The sequence below is a fragment of the Spermophilus citellus genome, assembly GCF_964194105.1.
Source record: "Spermophilus citellus genome assembly, chromosome: 19".
NCBI classification, from domain to species: Eukaryota; Metazoa; Chordata; class Mammalia; order Rodentia; family Sciuridae; genus Spermophilus; species Spermophilus citellus.
In genome coordinates this window covers 21,223,002-21,238,556 of record NC_138201.1, presented here as the reverse complement: position 1 = coordinate 21,238,556, position 15,555 = coordinate 21,223,002, and the positions used below count along the sequence as shown (strand labels likewise).

Genomic DNA, 15,555 nt, shown 5'->3' with positions numbered 1-15,555 from the left:
TACTCCTGTCCTTTTGTTCTAGAAGATTCCATCGGGTGAGAAGTGCACGCTTCTGTGGTTCTCTGTGGAGCTGAGCTGTCCCGGGGGGTCCCCGGGGAGGAGGGGAGGCCACCCAGCAGGGAACAGTCGCTCTTTTTCTTTCTGATACCAACTCTGGGCCCTCCTCTCCCTGCCCCACTGGACACTCGCCCTGGCCACCTGCCTGCTGGCCCCTGGAGGCCCGGGCGTGAGAGGCCGCCTTCCATTGTTGGTGGAACTCACTGCAGGTGATTTATGTGAGCTTGAAGCTCAGGCCCGAAACATTTCCTCCAAGTCGTTTTTCTTTGTTCTGATACTAAAGGCTGAACTTGGAAACCAGAGAGGGACAGACAGAAAAACGGAAAGACACACCTTTCAGCACCCAGTTCCCTGCGTGTCCCTGTCTCAGGTTCTCAGCCCAGAGGCCACCCCGGCCCCCTGGACAGACCTTAGGATGGTTTTGACTTTAGGATTAGAAAGAGGCTTAGTTAGCATGTGCCTGGAGTCCCAGGGGCTCGGGAGGCCGAGGCAGGAGGATCGCAAGGTAGAGGCCAGCCTTGGCCACTTAGCCAGGCCCTGAGCAACTCAGCGAGACCCTGTCTCTAAATAAAATATATAAAGGGCTGGGGACGGGGCTCAGTGATTCAGCACCCCTGGGTTCAATCCCCGTAGGTATCTTGGCCAGGCAAGGTTGCCTGCAATCTCAGTGGCTCAGGAGGCTGAGGCAGGAGGACTGCAAGGTGGAGGCCAGCCTCAGCCACTTAGCGAGGCCCTGAGCAACTCCGCGAGACCCTGTCTCTAAATAAAATATATAAAGGGCTGGGGACGGGGCTCAGGGGACGGGGCTCACGGGTTAAGTGACCCTGGGTTCAATACTTGGGACCAAACAAAAGAACAGAGAGAGGAAACCCCTCCCCAGAGACGGGGGCCCAGAGCTGGTCCCCTGGAGGGGGTGTCCTGCCCATCTATAGATTTGGGGTTCCTCTCTTCTCCTGCCTGCTGCTGCCATCCTGCCTAGTGACCAGAGGGGACAGAGATCCGGGGTCCGGGCAGGAAGGAGGCCCCGGGGGACGCTCATTAACAACAGCTCCCGGGGTGGGTAACCTTGGCAACAGGTTAGAGGAGGCGGACGTGCTCTGGAGGGATCAGCGTTCTGTTCCCCTGAGCCAACCCCCTATCTTCCCGACCCCTGACCCCGTCTTTCCCGACCTCCACTGACGGTCCTCCTGCCCCGGCCTCCCCAGCACCAAGACCACAGCCAGAGGCTGCTGGGGGCCTTGCTGACGTAGCTAGGAGCTGGCCGCCCAGCGGGAGGCCTGTCGGGTCCTGTGCTGAGTGGGGAACTGGGTGCAGGGGGTCTCTTGGGGGCTGGGAAGGGGGCCTCTCTGTTCCTTGGAGACCCAGACCCCCGTGGCTTCCCAGCCAAGCCTCTGGGGGCCCCAGGTGGGGTCCTGCCGTGTCCCCGCTGCCCCAGAGGCTCCTCTGGGCCCAGCCCTGGGGACACAGTGCTCTCTGGTCCCCCCACAGATTCCTTACCCCCAAAAAGCCCAGGGTCGTTAAGACAATCGAGGCCCCTTGTGAGGAGCCCGCGGAGCCACGTTGGCGTGATTCAGTTTGGAGTTTTATGGGGGACAAATCGCAGAGGGTGGCTGGGGGGGACGTGTAGCTCCCTGGCAGCTCCTGTCACTTTTACGGCCTCCTATTGTTGCAACGGCTGGGAGGCTAGCGGCCAGGGTTTGTTTGTGAGGTTGCCATGGAGGGGGCCTTCCACGGGACATTGCCAGGTCCCCTCCCTCCCTCCGTCCCAGGGGGGTACCATGTGGCAGCCACCGGGCTGGGGATCATGGGGGCTGGCGCCGGAGACCCCAGAAACCAGCCCCACACAGGGCCCCTGTGGGGTCTAAGAAGGGCCACCTGGGGTGTGGGCCTCGCGGCCAGGTCACCTGGGCTGTCTGGGGCCCCCGAGGGGCAGGCGAGCCGGGTACAGGGCCCAGGAGAGGCCGGAGTAGCTGCAGGTCTGTGGGCAGTACCCGTCCCACTGTGACCAGGCCCCTGCCAAAAAAGGACGTTCAAGTGCTCCCCGAGTCCCTGGGGGTGGGGCCTCTTATTGAGAGACAGGGTCCCGCTGAGTTGCTCAGGGCCTGGCTAAGTGGCTGAGGCTGGCCTCCACCTTGCGATCCTCCTGCCTCGGCCTCCCATGCCGCTGGCTTGACCAGTGCGTGCCACCGTGCCCAGCATGGTGACATTTTTCAGCAGACAGACAGAACTCCATAGAGCGGATCTTAGGGGGGGGGGTGTCATTTTTTGGCATCTACACGGGGATCTCTGAGAACGGGTCCCCCTGGCTCCCTCCCAGGGGACAATTGGCCCTTTGTCTGGGGCCTGATGGAATTTTGTGCAGAACAAGCCCTCGTTCCACCTTGGCCACATGACTCCTGTCTCGGAGGCGTGGGGAGAGGCCAGGTGGGAGGGAGGGCTGCTGAGAGCTGCCAGACCCCTTCCCTGGCCCGGTGCCCGGGGACAGCTGAGCCGGGAGAGGCTGCGGCGGGGACTGGTCGGCTCCCTGCTTGGCCCGGTGTCTGGTGTCGGCCTCCAGAGCCGAGTGGGCACAGCCGAGCCTGGCTCCCAGGGGGGTCCGCCCTGGGACTTGGGAGGCCTCAGTCTCCAGAGACCCCACCTAGGAGGGACTGGCCCCTGGTCCTCAGGTGACACGCGTGGAGACAGGAAAAGGCCACCCCAGTCCAACAGCCGACAGACCCTCAGCGCCAGGTCGGGTGGGGAGCGGCCTGTTTGGCTCTGCAGAGAGCCATCGGGGAGACCCAGTGAGACCACAAGGTGCCACGCACACAGCTGCCACGCAGTGTCACCTTGATGTGAGCAGGGAGCAGTAGAGACAGCCATGGCCACTTTTTGATGGGGGAGGAGGGTACCAGGGATGGAACCAGAGGCACTTGAGCCCTGAGCCCCGTCCCCAGCCCTTTTTACATTTTATTTAGAGACAGGGTCTCCCTGAGTTGCTTACGGCCTCACTAAGTGGCTGAGGCTGGCCTCCACCTTGCGATCCTCCTGCCTCAGCCTCCCAAGATGCTGGGATGACAGGCGTGGGCCAACACATCAGCATGGTGACATTTTTCATAGCGAAAATCAGCAAACTTCATACATATCAGTAAGGACATGGGTAAAAGACAGGTGGGGTCTTCATAGAAAGCAATACTATACGGAAGTCAAAAATACGTACACACATGTGAACAGATGTCAGAGAGAGGAGAATTAAACAATAATGTGGTACCATTGTATACACAATGGAGTACATATGCTATTCAAGGACACGCCATGGGTATACTGTGTATGAGGATGAAGGGGACATAGGAATTCATAGGTGTCACAAGCCTGTCATTCCAGCAGCTTTGGAGGCTGAGGCAGGAGGATCGCAAGGTGGAGGCCAGCCTCAGCCACTTAGTGAGGCCGTAAGCAACTCAGGGAGACCCTGTCTCTAAATAAAATATGAAAAGGGCTGGGGACAGGGCTCAGGGGTGGAGGGTCCCTGGGTTCAATTCCTGGTACCACCCGTCCCCAGCCCCCAAAAAATGAACTCCTGAAGGTAATTACTCCAGAGGTGTCAAAGGAAGGAAATAGGATTATGGGTCTTCAACTCAATGTCAAGACTTCAGTTGCCAAAAAGGAAAAAAAAAAAAAAGACTTAAAGTGTCAGGGACAGACTCTGAGAGTCACCCCCAGATGCTGGCATCGGGGGTGACCACGATGTCATTGAACCTCTTGAAATGACTCAAAGTCCTCCCAAAATCCGAGTCTGTGGGGGGGGGGTCCACCCACGTCTGACTGCAGCCCCAGGGGGACCTGCCAGGGAACCTGGGCTCTGGCCCAGCATGGGGGGCCCTGGCAGCCCCCAGGACCCCCATACCCAAGCGGCCTCCTTGGAGGCCCAGAGCCCGGGTTTGCATTTTTGTGCGAGATGCGATTAGATGCATCAGGGTCTTATCTGTAGGCCCAGCTCCAAGGAGGGGGATCAGGAGGTTAAATTGAAACCTTATTAAGGGAGATGGGCCAGGGCTGATGAGCCCGGCCAGACGGGCTCTCAGAGCTCATTTCTCCCCGCCTCCAGCCTGAGCCTCCCGGAGTCCAGTAACTGATCCCCCATCAGCTCGTTAGTGTCAACCTCGTGTGTCTTTTCCCCTTCGATTTACATTCTATTAAGTAATGAGGAACCTGCCAGGCCCCGGCCCTCGCCTTTGGCCCAGCCAGGGGCTTCCAGGCTCATTAATGGAATGAAAAATAGATCATAGAGGCCCAATCTCATTACGGCCAGCACCCTTATCGCCAGCATCTCGAGGCTGCGACACACAAGGCCGACTCACCCAGGCGTCCGTCTGCTGATCCCAGAGGGTGCCCAGCACGGCTGACCCTGTGCAGAGTGCGGTGATGCTTGTTGGACTGTCCCTTGGTCACAGAAAGAAGGCTCCTGGAGAACTTGGGCCTCCCAAGCGGCTCCGGAGGCTGAGGCAGGAGGATCGCAAGTGGGAGGCCAGCCTCAGCCACTTAGCGAGGCCCTGAGGAGGCATAACCAGCCTCTGCAGAGAGCCACCAGTAACCACCAGTGGCCTCTAGGAAGAGTAGACCGTGCCCACCACAAGTGGGTCCCCTCCCAGGGTCTACATCGGAGAAATTGCTGTGTGCAAAGTGACATGTACACTTTGTCATGGTGACTTTTTGGGGCATACCAGGGATTGAACCCAGGGATGCTTCACCCCTGAGCCCCGTCCCCAGCCCTTTTTAGATTTTATTTAGAGACAGGGTCTCGCTGAGTGGCTGAGGGCCTCGCTAAATTGTAGAGAGTGGCCTCCACCTTGCGATCCTCCTGCCTCAGCCTCCCGAGCTGCTGGGAGGACAGGCGTGGGCCACTGAGCCTGGCTGGGCTGGGTTTTTAGCCAGATCCCCGTCTCAGGATTTCCAAGCAAAAGACCCAAATCTGATGGGCAGAAGTCAAACAATCAGATGGCACCAACGGCCGGGGGGGATGTCCCACACCTGAGGTCTGAGGCCTGATGATAGAGCTTTTAATTTATGTGGTAAAACTGAGCTCGCCTTTCCACCAACCCTGCTGTTCTCCTCCAGGGCGGTGACCCTGAGACTGTCCCCTCCCCACCCTCTACACAGACACGGGGAGGGGTCTTTGTGAGAGATGGAATCCACTCCGTGATCTTCCAGCCAAAAATTGAAAACTGGACTAGGCTGGGGCTCAGGGTAGAGGCTCACCTGGCACGTGTGAGGCCTGGGGTGGGATCCTCAGCACCACACAAAAATAAATATATAAAATAAAGGTTTTGTGTCAACTACAACTAAAACATAAAATATCACACAAACTGGGAACAGGCTGGGCATTATGGTGGTGCACAACTGATCTCAGCAGCTGGGGAGGCTGAGGCAGGAGGATCGCAAGGTGGAGGCCAGCCTCAGCCACTGAGCAAGGCCCTGAGCCACTCAGGGAGACCCTGTCTCTAAATAAAATAGAAAAAGGGGCTGGGGACAGGGCTCAGGGGTGGAGGGCCCCTGGGTTCAATCCCTGGCACCCAAAATAAAAATGCTCAGAGGAGTGTGGGCAGCCGGGGGCAGGAGGCAGCTGACCTGGTGACCATGGCAGAGGGTGCCTCTCGTGAGATGTGACTCCCCGGCCACCTGAGCTGTGTCCCTGGTGGCCTCCTTGTCCGATCACCTCCTGTCATTGACCCTCTTTCCTGCCCCCGTCCTAATTTTATTTTGAGACACAGTTTTGCTAAGTTGTCGAGGCTGGCCTCCACTTTGTGATCCTCCTGCCTCGGCCTCCTCTGGGATCATGGATGTCGGGACGGGGTCCCCCCACGCAGCCCTGTTGGTCTCACACCCCTCTTGCCTCCCCCGCCAGGTGGTGAAGAAGGTCAAGTCCATGCAGATGTTCCACACGCCCGTCACCTCGGCCATGCAGGGTGACCGCCTGGGCATCTGCGTCACCCAGTTCGACCCCAAGCTGCTGGAGCGCGGGCTGGTGTGCACCCCCGAGTCGCTGCCCACCCTGCACGCGGCCATCATCTCCGTGGAGAAGATCCCCTACTTCCGGGGGCCGCTGCTGACCAAGGCCAAGTTCCACATCACGCTGGGCCACGAGACGGTCATGGGCCGCCTGCTCTTCTTCAGCCCCGAGCCTCAGCGCTTCGACCAGGAGCCCCAGGTGGACTCCTTCGACCTCTCTCAGGAGTACCTCTTCCAGGAGCGCTACCTGAGCAGGGACCTGGCCACCGAGGGCGACCAGGCGGATGACAGGGCCGGCCAGGCCCCCGAGGGCCGCTGTCCACGGCAGCAGTGGGCCCTGGTGGAGTTCGAGAGGCCGGTCACCTGCCCTCGCCTGTGCCTGGTCATCGGCTCCCGGCTGGACGCGGACATCCACGCCAACTCGTGTCGCCTGGCCTTCCACGGTCGCCTGCTGCACGGGCTACAGGACAAGGGCTACGCGGAGAGCGCGCTGCCCGCCCTCAGGGTCTACAAGCTCAAGCACAAGCAAGGCCTCGTGGAGCGGGTGAGCACAGCCTCCAGTCTGGGCCTCCTCGGGCAGGGCGGTCGGGTCCACGGGGCCCCAACGGTGTCAGCGGCCAGGAAGGTCCCAGGGATGGAGCCCAGGGGCGCTGACCACAGAGCCACCTCCCAGCCCCTTAATGTTTGATTTAGAGTCAGGGTCTTGCTTTGTGGCTGAGGCTGGCCTCCACTTTGCCATCCTCCTGCCTCAGCCTCCATGGCTGCTGGAGGACAGGCGTGCGCCGTGGTGCCCTGGGGCTGGTTGGGGGTATTTAAAAGACCTGCTGAGGGCCTTGCTGAGTGACTGAGGCTGTCCTCCACCTTGCCATCCTCCTGCCTCAGCCTCCCCAGCCACTGGGATGACAGGCGCGGGCCACCGGCCTCTGTTTTCCATAGGATTGTTAGGAGCGGACAAAGAGAGGGACAGCAGGTGGCCTGCTACGCTGGGCTGCATGCCCCCCCTCCCTCCCTGCCCCACTTGGTCCCGTGGCTCTGCCTCACCTGGCTGTGGTGCCACCGGCTGGGAGGCTGGCCCAGGGGGTGGCGGGCACCAGGAGGTGTGGCAGGAGACTGAGCTGGTGACAGGACCCGCGCGGCGGAGCCGTGGCCAGGGCTCTGGGAACACGGCCAGAGCAGCTGCCAGGGCCGGGGACAGCCGGGCCACCACAGCTTCCTTATTAGAAAAATGGGGACGTCCCCCTGTGGGGTGGGGTGGGACAGGGACACCATGTAAGGCCCTGAAGTGTCCCTGCCCAGAGGGACCCTTGATCACCGGTGGGTAGCACAGGACTGTTTTCTAGAACTTTCCTCGGGGCCCAGACACCAGGGCTCCTGGCTGGGTGGGGACAACAGGCTGTCGTCCCCCCCGGGGTCAGGCCAGGCACGGCCACCTCTCGTTGGCGCCACTCGGGAGGGCCCCAGGGCTGGGCGGCAGGAGCCCGCGGCGGGGCCCAACTGAGTGTGGACGCGCTGACGCCACCCAGAGCCCTGGTGTCTTTGAAGTCCGCTGTCCCCCCGCCGCCTGGCTCCCGGCTCTGGCCGCTCCGCTGGTGATGGCCTGGCCCAGGTGCCCAGGGCGCTGGCCGCAGGCAACCTGCCCCTGGCTGCCCCTGGCTGGGCCGGCCTCGGGCCTCCTCCTGAGCCAGCCTCCGGCCTCCTCCTGAGCTGCGCCCAGCCCCAGGGGACGGCCCGTTGTGGCCTGTCCTGCTGCCCCTGGCCCTGGGCTCCTTGCAAGCAGCCTGAAGGTTGGTGGCCTCCCAGGTCACTTGAGCAAGCCGAGGTCCCCCTGAAGCACGTCACAACGGCCTCTCCTTCCCGGGGAGGTCAGACCCACCTGGTGTCTTGGCCCAGGCCCAGCCGTGGCCTGTCCTGGTGTCCAGCTGGTCACAAGCTGCGGTCCTGCCTCCTGTGGAAATGGCTTCGCTCACATGGACCCGGGTCAGGCCGCTGGGCGGTGGGAAGAGCCAGCTCTGGAGAAGATGGCCACTGTCCCCAGAACCGGTTTCTCCTCTAAGACGCGTTGGTGGCCCAACTGGCCCAGCAGGTGCTCGGGAGATGTCATCTCCCTTTCTCCCTGGAAGGCCAGCCGCCTGGCCACTGTCCCTCAGGCTCTTGACCTGCCCCTGATGGGGGATGTGCCTCTGTGGGGCCTGCTGATGGCCACGCGGAGGGCGGAGTGGGGAGCGGAGGCTGGCCCTGGAGGCCCGCTGTGGACAGAGGCCCTGCCCAACCTGGGCAGGGGCAGCGGGTGGAATTGAACTCAGGGGCCCCTGAGCCCCGTCCCCAGCCCTATTTTGGATTTAGAGACAGCGTCTCGCTGAGTTGCTCAGGGCCTCACTAAATTGCTGAGGCTGGCCTCCACCTTGCGATCCTCCTGCCTCAGCCTCCCAAGTCACTGGGATGACAGGCGTGGGCCCCACTGCACCGGGCTGCCTGATTTTTCAGAAGAGGATACTGAGGTTCAGAGGCGTGAAGCGGCTCTCCCAGGATCCCAGCAGCTGGACCCAGAAGCCAGCCCTGTGCTGGGGCTGCCCCGGGCCTCTGTTTTCCGCCAGGCCTCGGCCCTGCCCTGGGAGGGAGGAGGCAGCGAATGTTCTGAGGATGCCAAACGTCACCACAGAGCTTCTGAATCTTCCAGTTCCGGTGACTTTCAGGTGACCTGGAAGAGTCACCGCATGACACAGGGCTCATCCTCGACCCCGGCACCCCCCGCCACCCTGCTCCAGAGGACCACGGGTCTGACCCCAGGAGGACTCTGTGGTTGGTGACAAGTGGTCACTGAGCAGCGGGCCCAAGAACCGTGGGCAGCGCGGGGCACAGGGCACCGAGCACGTGACCGTCCCCTGCCTGGCTCCGCACACCAGGGGACGCTGGGCACCTTTCAGATCCGCCCAGAGGGGACCTGGCTCTTCACATCAGCCTCTCCCCGAGTTGGACGCCCCTGAGGCCACTCTGTCACCGGGTCTTGGTGTCCCGACCGACCTCCGCAGCCCTGATTCTGTGACGGCCTTTCTCAGAGGAAGACACTGAGGTCCAGAGAGGACCTCTTAAGAGCTTCTAAGCCCTGTCTTCTCAGCACCAGGTCGTCCTCGTCCTCCTCCTCCTCCTCCTCCTCTTCATCTTCCTCCTCCTCCCAGCTCAAGGGAGTCCAAAGACAGAGAAAGCCACTCTGGGCACGACGGGCATCGCTGTGACCTAAGCCGCAGAAGAGGTCCCCTCCTCTCAGCCTGAATTAGAACGCGGTATTGCACCAGGCACCGGCACACACGCCTGCCATCCCAGCAGCTCAGGAGGCCGAGGCAGGAGGACCACAAGTTGGAGGCCAGCCTCAGCCACTTAGCGAGACCCTGTCTCAAAACATAAAAAGGGCTGGGGACAGGGCTCAGGGGTAAGCGTCCCTGGGATAGAAAAAAGAGAACGTGGTGTTGTCACACTCCCTGGCTGTGTGACACCTGCGAGTCTCCAGACCCCAGGGGGCTTCTCTAAAGATTCAGCAGCGCCCCGGGGCACCCCATGGTGACACGGCTGAGGACACTGGCCACCTTTCCTCTGCCCCAGGGCAGGAGTTAGGAGACTGGGTGCCGAGGGCCAGCAGGGCCCCAGAGGGACACATCTGCCTGGGGGACCCCTCAGCTCCTCCCCAGGGGTGACCACACCCATGGCCACCCTCGGTCCCCTCTGTGGGGCTGACACAGTGCAGAGATGCTGTCAGCTGCTGTTAAGGGACAGTGGGGGCCTTCGCAGGCAGGGGACGCCCACACGGGGGCCTGCTCACCCACCTGACGTCCCCAGTGGAAATGCAGGCACAGAAGGTGGCAGCAGGTCCTCGTGCGCTGGGCACTATGGTGTCCCCTGGCCGGGGCTCAGGGGTGGAGGACGCTGCCTTTGAACCTGAGCTTGTTCTGAACGGCCACCCCCTGCCCCGTGGCCACCGGACAGAGTGGCCCTTCCAATCCCCCAGGAGGTCACCAGGAAGCCCCTCGCTCCTCACCTGACCCCAGACGCTTCCAGAATCTCGTGGTGGCACAGGTCAGGGGCCACCCTGCCACCACCATGGGACGGCAGGGACAGCTGGGGACATAGAACGACAGCGGGCGCCCTGTGTCCCCAGCCCTGGCGCCTGTTTAAGAGGCACTGAGACCAACCTGGGGTCTCTGTCCTGACTCCCTGAAGTCGGCACACTGAGCGTGTCCCAGCAGGTCCCCGGGCAGGAGGGGACATCCCCGGCATTTGGCTTTGCTAAGTGCATGTTTTATAACCCAAAGAAAAGAGGGGACACTAATGTACCCGCTTACAAACTAAATCAGTAAAAGAAAGACCAGTGGGGTAGAGGCCGCAGCCCAGAGGCCGGCGGGGAATGGGAATGGAGCGCTCATGAACATGTCAGAGTGAACCCATGATGCTGTAAACCTGTGGCACACAATAAAGGCACGAGGAAGAAGAAAATAAACAATTTTTTAAAGGTTGGGGAGCCGGGTGCCATAGGGCACGCCTGTCATCCCAGCAGCTGGGGAGGCTGAAGCAGGAGGATCGCCAGGTGGAGGCCAGCCTCAGTAACTTAGCCAGGCCCTGAGCCACTCAGCGAGACCCTGTCTCTAAATGAAACCCAGAACAGGTCCGGGGACGGGAGTCAACCTCGGGTCCCCAAGGTGGGGACAGGCTCAGGGGGAGAGCACAGCAGGAAGTCAGGTGGCCCTGGATACCTTGATCGAGCCATACCTGCTGTCCTCAGCTGTTGCCCTGGGCACGGCCGTGTTGATCCCTGCCCACAGCATGCTCATGTCGAGGGAGTGGCCGTGACAGGGACTCTGTGGCTCCCCGCTGGGGTTTCTGCCCTACTTGGGTGGGTGTCGCCACCTGTAGGGTGGGCTCAGCTCCTCAGGCCGCTGTCTGGGGCCTGTCCTGACGCCCTCTCTGGGGCGGTGGGGGACAGGCGATGGACGACTGCAGCGTGATCGGCCGCTCCCTGTTCAAGAAGGAGACCAACATCCAGCTCTTCGTGGGGCTCCGGGTCCAGCTGTCCACCGGGGAGCTGGGCGTCATCGACAGCGCCTTCGGCCAGAGTGGCAAGTTCAAGGTCCACGTCCCGGGTGAGTGGGCCGTCCCTCCGGCACCAGGGCGCCCAGGGCACAGGGGGGCCACCCAGAGGGCGCCAGGGCTGGGCTCAGCTTCCCGACCCTGGGGGGGGGGCAGAGCCAGAGCCGGAGGCCGCGACACCCTGGTGGGGCCTGGGAGGGGTCAGGGGTCAGGGTGGTCTGAACAAGGTCAGAGGTCAAGTTCCCACTCTACCCCACCTTGGCCAAGTTGGGCGTGGTCTAAACAAGGTCAAGGTTGAGGTCAGAGTTCAAATTCCCACTCCACCCGACCTTGGCCCCTTCTCTGTGTAGGGGTGGCCGGGGTGATGGCTCTTTCCCTGCATACTGCTCATTTTTTTTTAACTTGTTGTTCTTACTTATTTGGGACCATGGTGTGCATTCTGAGATGTCACACACATACGGGGTGTGACATCCCATTCCTGTGGCTGAACTTGCTATGGGGTGTCCCTGGTCTTGTTTTCCTCTGTGAACATGGGAAAGGGACGTCCATTCATTCCCGTGTCTCTCCCGGTCCCCTCCCCTCCCTTCCTCTCTGCCTAATCCAGTGAACTGCTGTGCCCCCCACCCACCCTTATGTGCACATCAGAGAGGACATTTGGCTTTGGTTTGGGGGGATTGGGTTATTTCGTGTAGCATGATCGTCTCCAGCTCCATCCGTTCGCCTGCAAATGCCATCATTTCAGTCTTCTTTAAGGCTGCGTAATATTCCACTGTGTTTCCTAATCCATCCACCTGAGAAAGGCACCAGGTTGGCTCCATAGCGCCGCGGGGAGGGCGGAGCCGCGGGGAGGGCGGAGCCGCGGGGAGGGCGGAGCCGCGGGGAGGGCGGAGCCGCGGGGAGGGCGGAGCCGCGGGGAGGGCGGAGCCGCGGGGAGGGCGGAGCCGCGGGGAGGGCGGAGCCGCGGGGAGGGCGGAGCCGCGGGGAGGGCGGAGCCGCGGGGAGGGCGGAGCCGCGGGGAGGGCGGAGCCGCGGGGAGGGCGGAGCCGCGGGGAGGGCGGAGCCGCGGGGAGGGCGGAGCCGCGGGGAGGGCGGAGCCGCGGGGAGGGCGGAGCCGCGGGGAGGGCGGAGCCGCGGGGAGGGCGGAGCCGCGGGGAGGGCGGAGCCGCGGGGAGGGCGGAGCCGCGGGGAGGGCGGAGCCGCGCGGACCGCCTGGGAAAGGACGTTCTGTGGACAGCGGGGCCAGCTCATGGGTCCAGAGGGGACAGTGGGCTTGGTGTGTTTGAGGGCTGGGAGTTGTTTGGGGCAGGAGTGCCCTGGTGGCCACGGCTGCAGGGGGTGGCACCACAGCTCTCGATGGCATGGGAGGGACCAAAGGGCCCTTCACCTGAATGTCCAGTGAGCTAGCTCCCTGGTCCTTTGTTTTGATTTTTGGTACCAAAGATGGAACCCCCAGGCGCTAACCCCTGAGCCCCGTCCCCAGCGCTTTTTGTCTTTTTATTTAGACACAGGATCTCGCCGAGTTGCTGAGGCTGGCCTCCAACTTGTGGTCCTCCTGCCTCAGCCTCCTGAGCTGCTGGGGTGACAAGCGTGGGTCACCCAGTGTTTTATCCCCCAAAGTGAAGTTTATGTTATTAAATTTTAAACATAGAGAACAAAAGCCCGGATGTGCTGGCATCTGCCTGTTGTCCCCCACTGAGGCGAGGGGATCACTCACACCCTGAAGTTCAAGGCCGTCCCAGCAACAGCGAGGTCCAGCTCCCAGACAGGGACAGCCACAAACACGGAGCAGGTCGATGCATTCCACGGTGACCCCTGGCTCCACGGCCCTGGGCCTCTGTGAGCTTGGGTGGGAGCTGGGGACAGAGCTGTCCCCGCGAGGGCGGGTGGCTCTCGGCCTGAGAACCCTCTGCACCTCCCTGGGAGCTGGGGCGGGGGCCGGGTCCTCAGGTTCCAAGGACCCCAAGCCTGCGCCTTCCAGGGGACTCCGCGATTCCTCCCGGGCCAGCTCCCCCGAAGGACAGTCCCCAGGGCGAGCGTGGCGTGGCCAGGGAGGGAGGCTTCCCCTTCCCCAGCCTCGGGCAGACTCCAGCAGGGAGGTCCTGGAGGAGGCCCCCAGCGCTGCGTGGGGGCCCGGGCACGGGGCGCGCGGGGACAGCCCGAGCTCTGGAGCGCACATTCCTCCCGGGCAGCTGCCCCTGCAGCGTGTGGCCTCGGGTGGCCCCGAGCTCTTTGTTAATATCACTCTGGATTCCTCCTGCCACCAGCCAACACCCCCAGCCCCAGCCTCCACCCCCAGCCCCATCCTCCTTCTGACCTTGTTGGAGGCGCCTTAATTGGGAAAGAATCCTCAGGAAGCCGGAGTCACCCGGTGCCAGGTGACGGAGGGAGGGCGGGGGAGCGTGGGGAGCCGCAGGCTGGAAAGTGGGGCGCGGAGTCCAGGTGCTGGAGCTGCGGCCTCCGGACTGGGAGGAGCCAGGAGAGGCTCGGGCACCAGTGGCCCCAGCGCTGGCTCAGGAGGGCAGGCTGGGGACAGGCAAAGGGCCCTCGGGTTTCCTGTCAGTGGCCTCTTTCTTTGGGTTGGGAGGCCAGATGCCTGGGAGGCTGAGCAGGTATGGTGGAGGCCAGGATGGAGGAGAAACGGAGTCTGTCCTCCAGCCTCATCCTCTGTTGTTTTTTTTTTTTTTATTTTTGGAGGGGTACCAGGGATGGAACTCAGGGGTGCTTCACCCCTGAGCCCCGTCCCTAGCCCTTTTTATATTTTATTTACAGACAGGGTCTCGCTGAGGTGCTTAGGGCCTCGCTAAGTGGCTGAGGCTGGCCTCCAATTTTTAATCCTCCTGCCTCAGCCTCCCTAACCACTGGAATGACATGTATGTGCCACCATGTCTGGCCTCAGTTCTATCTTATTTGGTTTTTATATAAAACCTCCCAATTAAAAACAAACTGGCCGGGCACCATGGCACATACCCGCAATCCCAGCAGCTCAAGAGGCTGAGGCAGGAGGATCGCAAGGTGGAGGCCAGCCTCAGCAGCTTAGCCCCAAGCGACTCAGCGAGACCCTGTCTCTAAATAAAATATAAAAAGGGCTGGGGACGGGGCTCAGGGGTTAGCACCCCTGGGTTCAGTCCCTGGGACCAGGAAAAAGCTCAGTGGCCCAGCCTCGGGGTCACCTTGGCCAGCAGCCGAGGGATGGGTGGGACAGTAGCTCCAGTAGCCACAGTGCGTGGGGGGAACACCTTGGTGACCAGCCCCTGGAGACAATCAGGGCAGAAGCTGAAGGCCCCCCGCAGTCGCTCTGCGTCACCTGCTTCTCTGGGACAATGGGCCACACAGCTCCACCATGCGAGGACCCGCTGGGGTGTGGCCGGCTCTGCCAGGCCCAAGGGCTCCTGGAGCAGCCACCTGGGAGGCTGGCATGGGCCCTCCTTTAGCAACAGGGGACACACAGTGCGTCCAGCTGACCCAGGAGGCTCCAGGCCCCGCCCCACACTGCGCACGGCGGAGCCACAGGCACAGTCCAGGGGACCCCACGTGACCACTTTGGTGACCTAGAATGAGCTTCTCCGTCACTGACCACAACTCCGTGGGCTCCGGGAGACAGACTCAGAGGTGACAACACAGAGGGACTTCGCTTTGCGCCCTGCAGGGAGGGGCCTGTCCCCAGGCAGAGAAGAACCTCACGTCCTCACGAGATGGACGATTCCACAGACCTGCCTGGCCCCCGCAGCCCCCCAGCAGGTGGGCCCATTCTCCAGATGAGGAGACCGAGGCTCAGAGAGGCACCCAGAGCGTCCCCAGTGAGCAGCAGGGCTGGGATGCAAATCCAGAACATGTCGCTCCCAACCACAACCACTCACAGGAGGCCTCCTGAGCTTGATGTCCCCCCTTTTTTTTATACTGGGGATTGAACCAGGGACACTTAACCCTGAGCCCTGTCCCCAGCCCTTTTTATATCTTACTTAGAGACAGGATCTTGCTAAGTGGCTGAGGCTGGCTTCCAACTTGCGATCCTCCTGCCTCAGCCTCCTGAGCCACTGGAATGACAGGCGGGTACCATAGTACTAATGAGTGAAATTTCCATTTTAGAAACAAAGAAACAGAGACCTAAAGTCACACAGCTATGGAGCCCCAGAGCCCACGCTGTTAGCCCTCCATCCTCTGCCTCTGACAGTTCTCCCTATTGTCTTGCCAAGCCCAATATGAAATCCAAAAGTCCCAGTTTGGTCTGAACTCAGTCTTGGGGTAGCTTTTGGCCACAGAGGCACAACCTCCCACAGTGGGGTCAGGGCCTGGCCTCAGCATCTGTCTCCAAATGAGATGTTTCAGGTAGTTTGGGGGAAAAAAGAAAAGCAACCACAAACTCTTGTTTTAAAACCTGAAAGCAGCCGTGATGCTCATTCAAGAACATTTTTTTTTTTCTTTTCTCACTTTTTCTTC

General features: G+C 61.6%; 1 protein-coding gene across 2 annotated transcripts in view; it reads left to right on the top strand.

Moving 5' to 3' along the window:
• EEFSEC (eukaryotic elongation factor, selenocysteine-tRNA specific) overlaps positions 1–15,555 on the top strand; it is a 116,671-nt gene that overhangs the window by 88,742 nt on the left and 12,374 nt on the right. The window contains exons 5-6 of one of the 2 annotated variants that reach the window (XM_081276099.1): positions 5,939–6,586; positions 11,015–11,171. In XM_081276099.1, coding sequence (XP_081132225.1) covers positions 5,939–6,586; positions 11,015–11,171 — 805 coding nt within the window. The remainder of the gene's footprint in view (positions 1–5,938; positions 6,587–11,014; positions 11,172–15,555) is intronic. The other variant, XM_081276100.1, reaches the window with a different exon arrangement.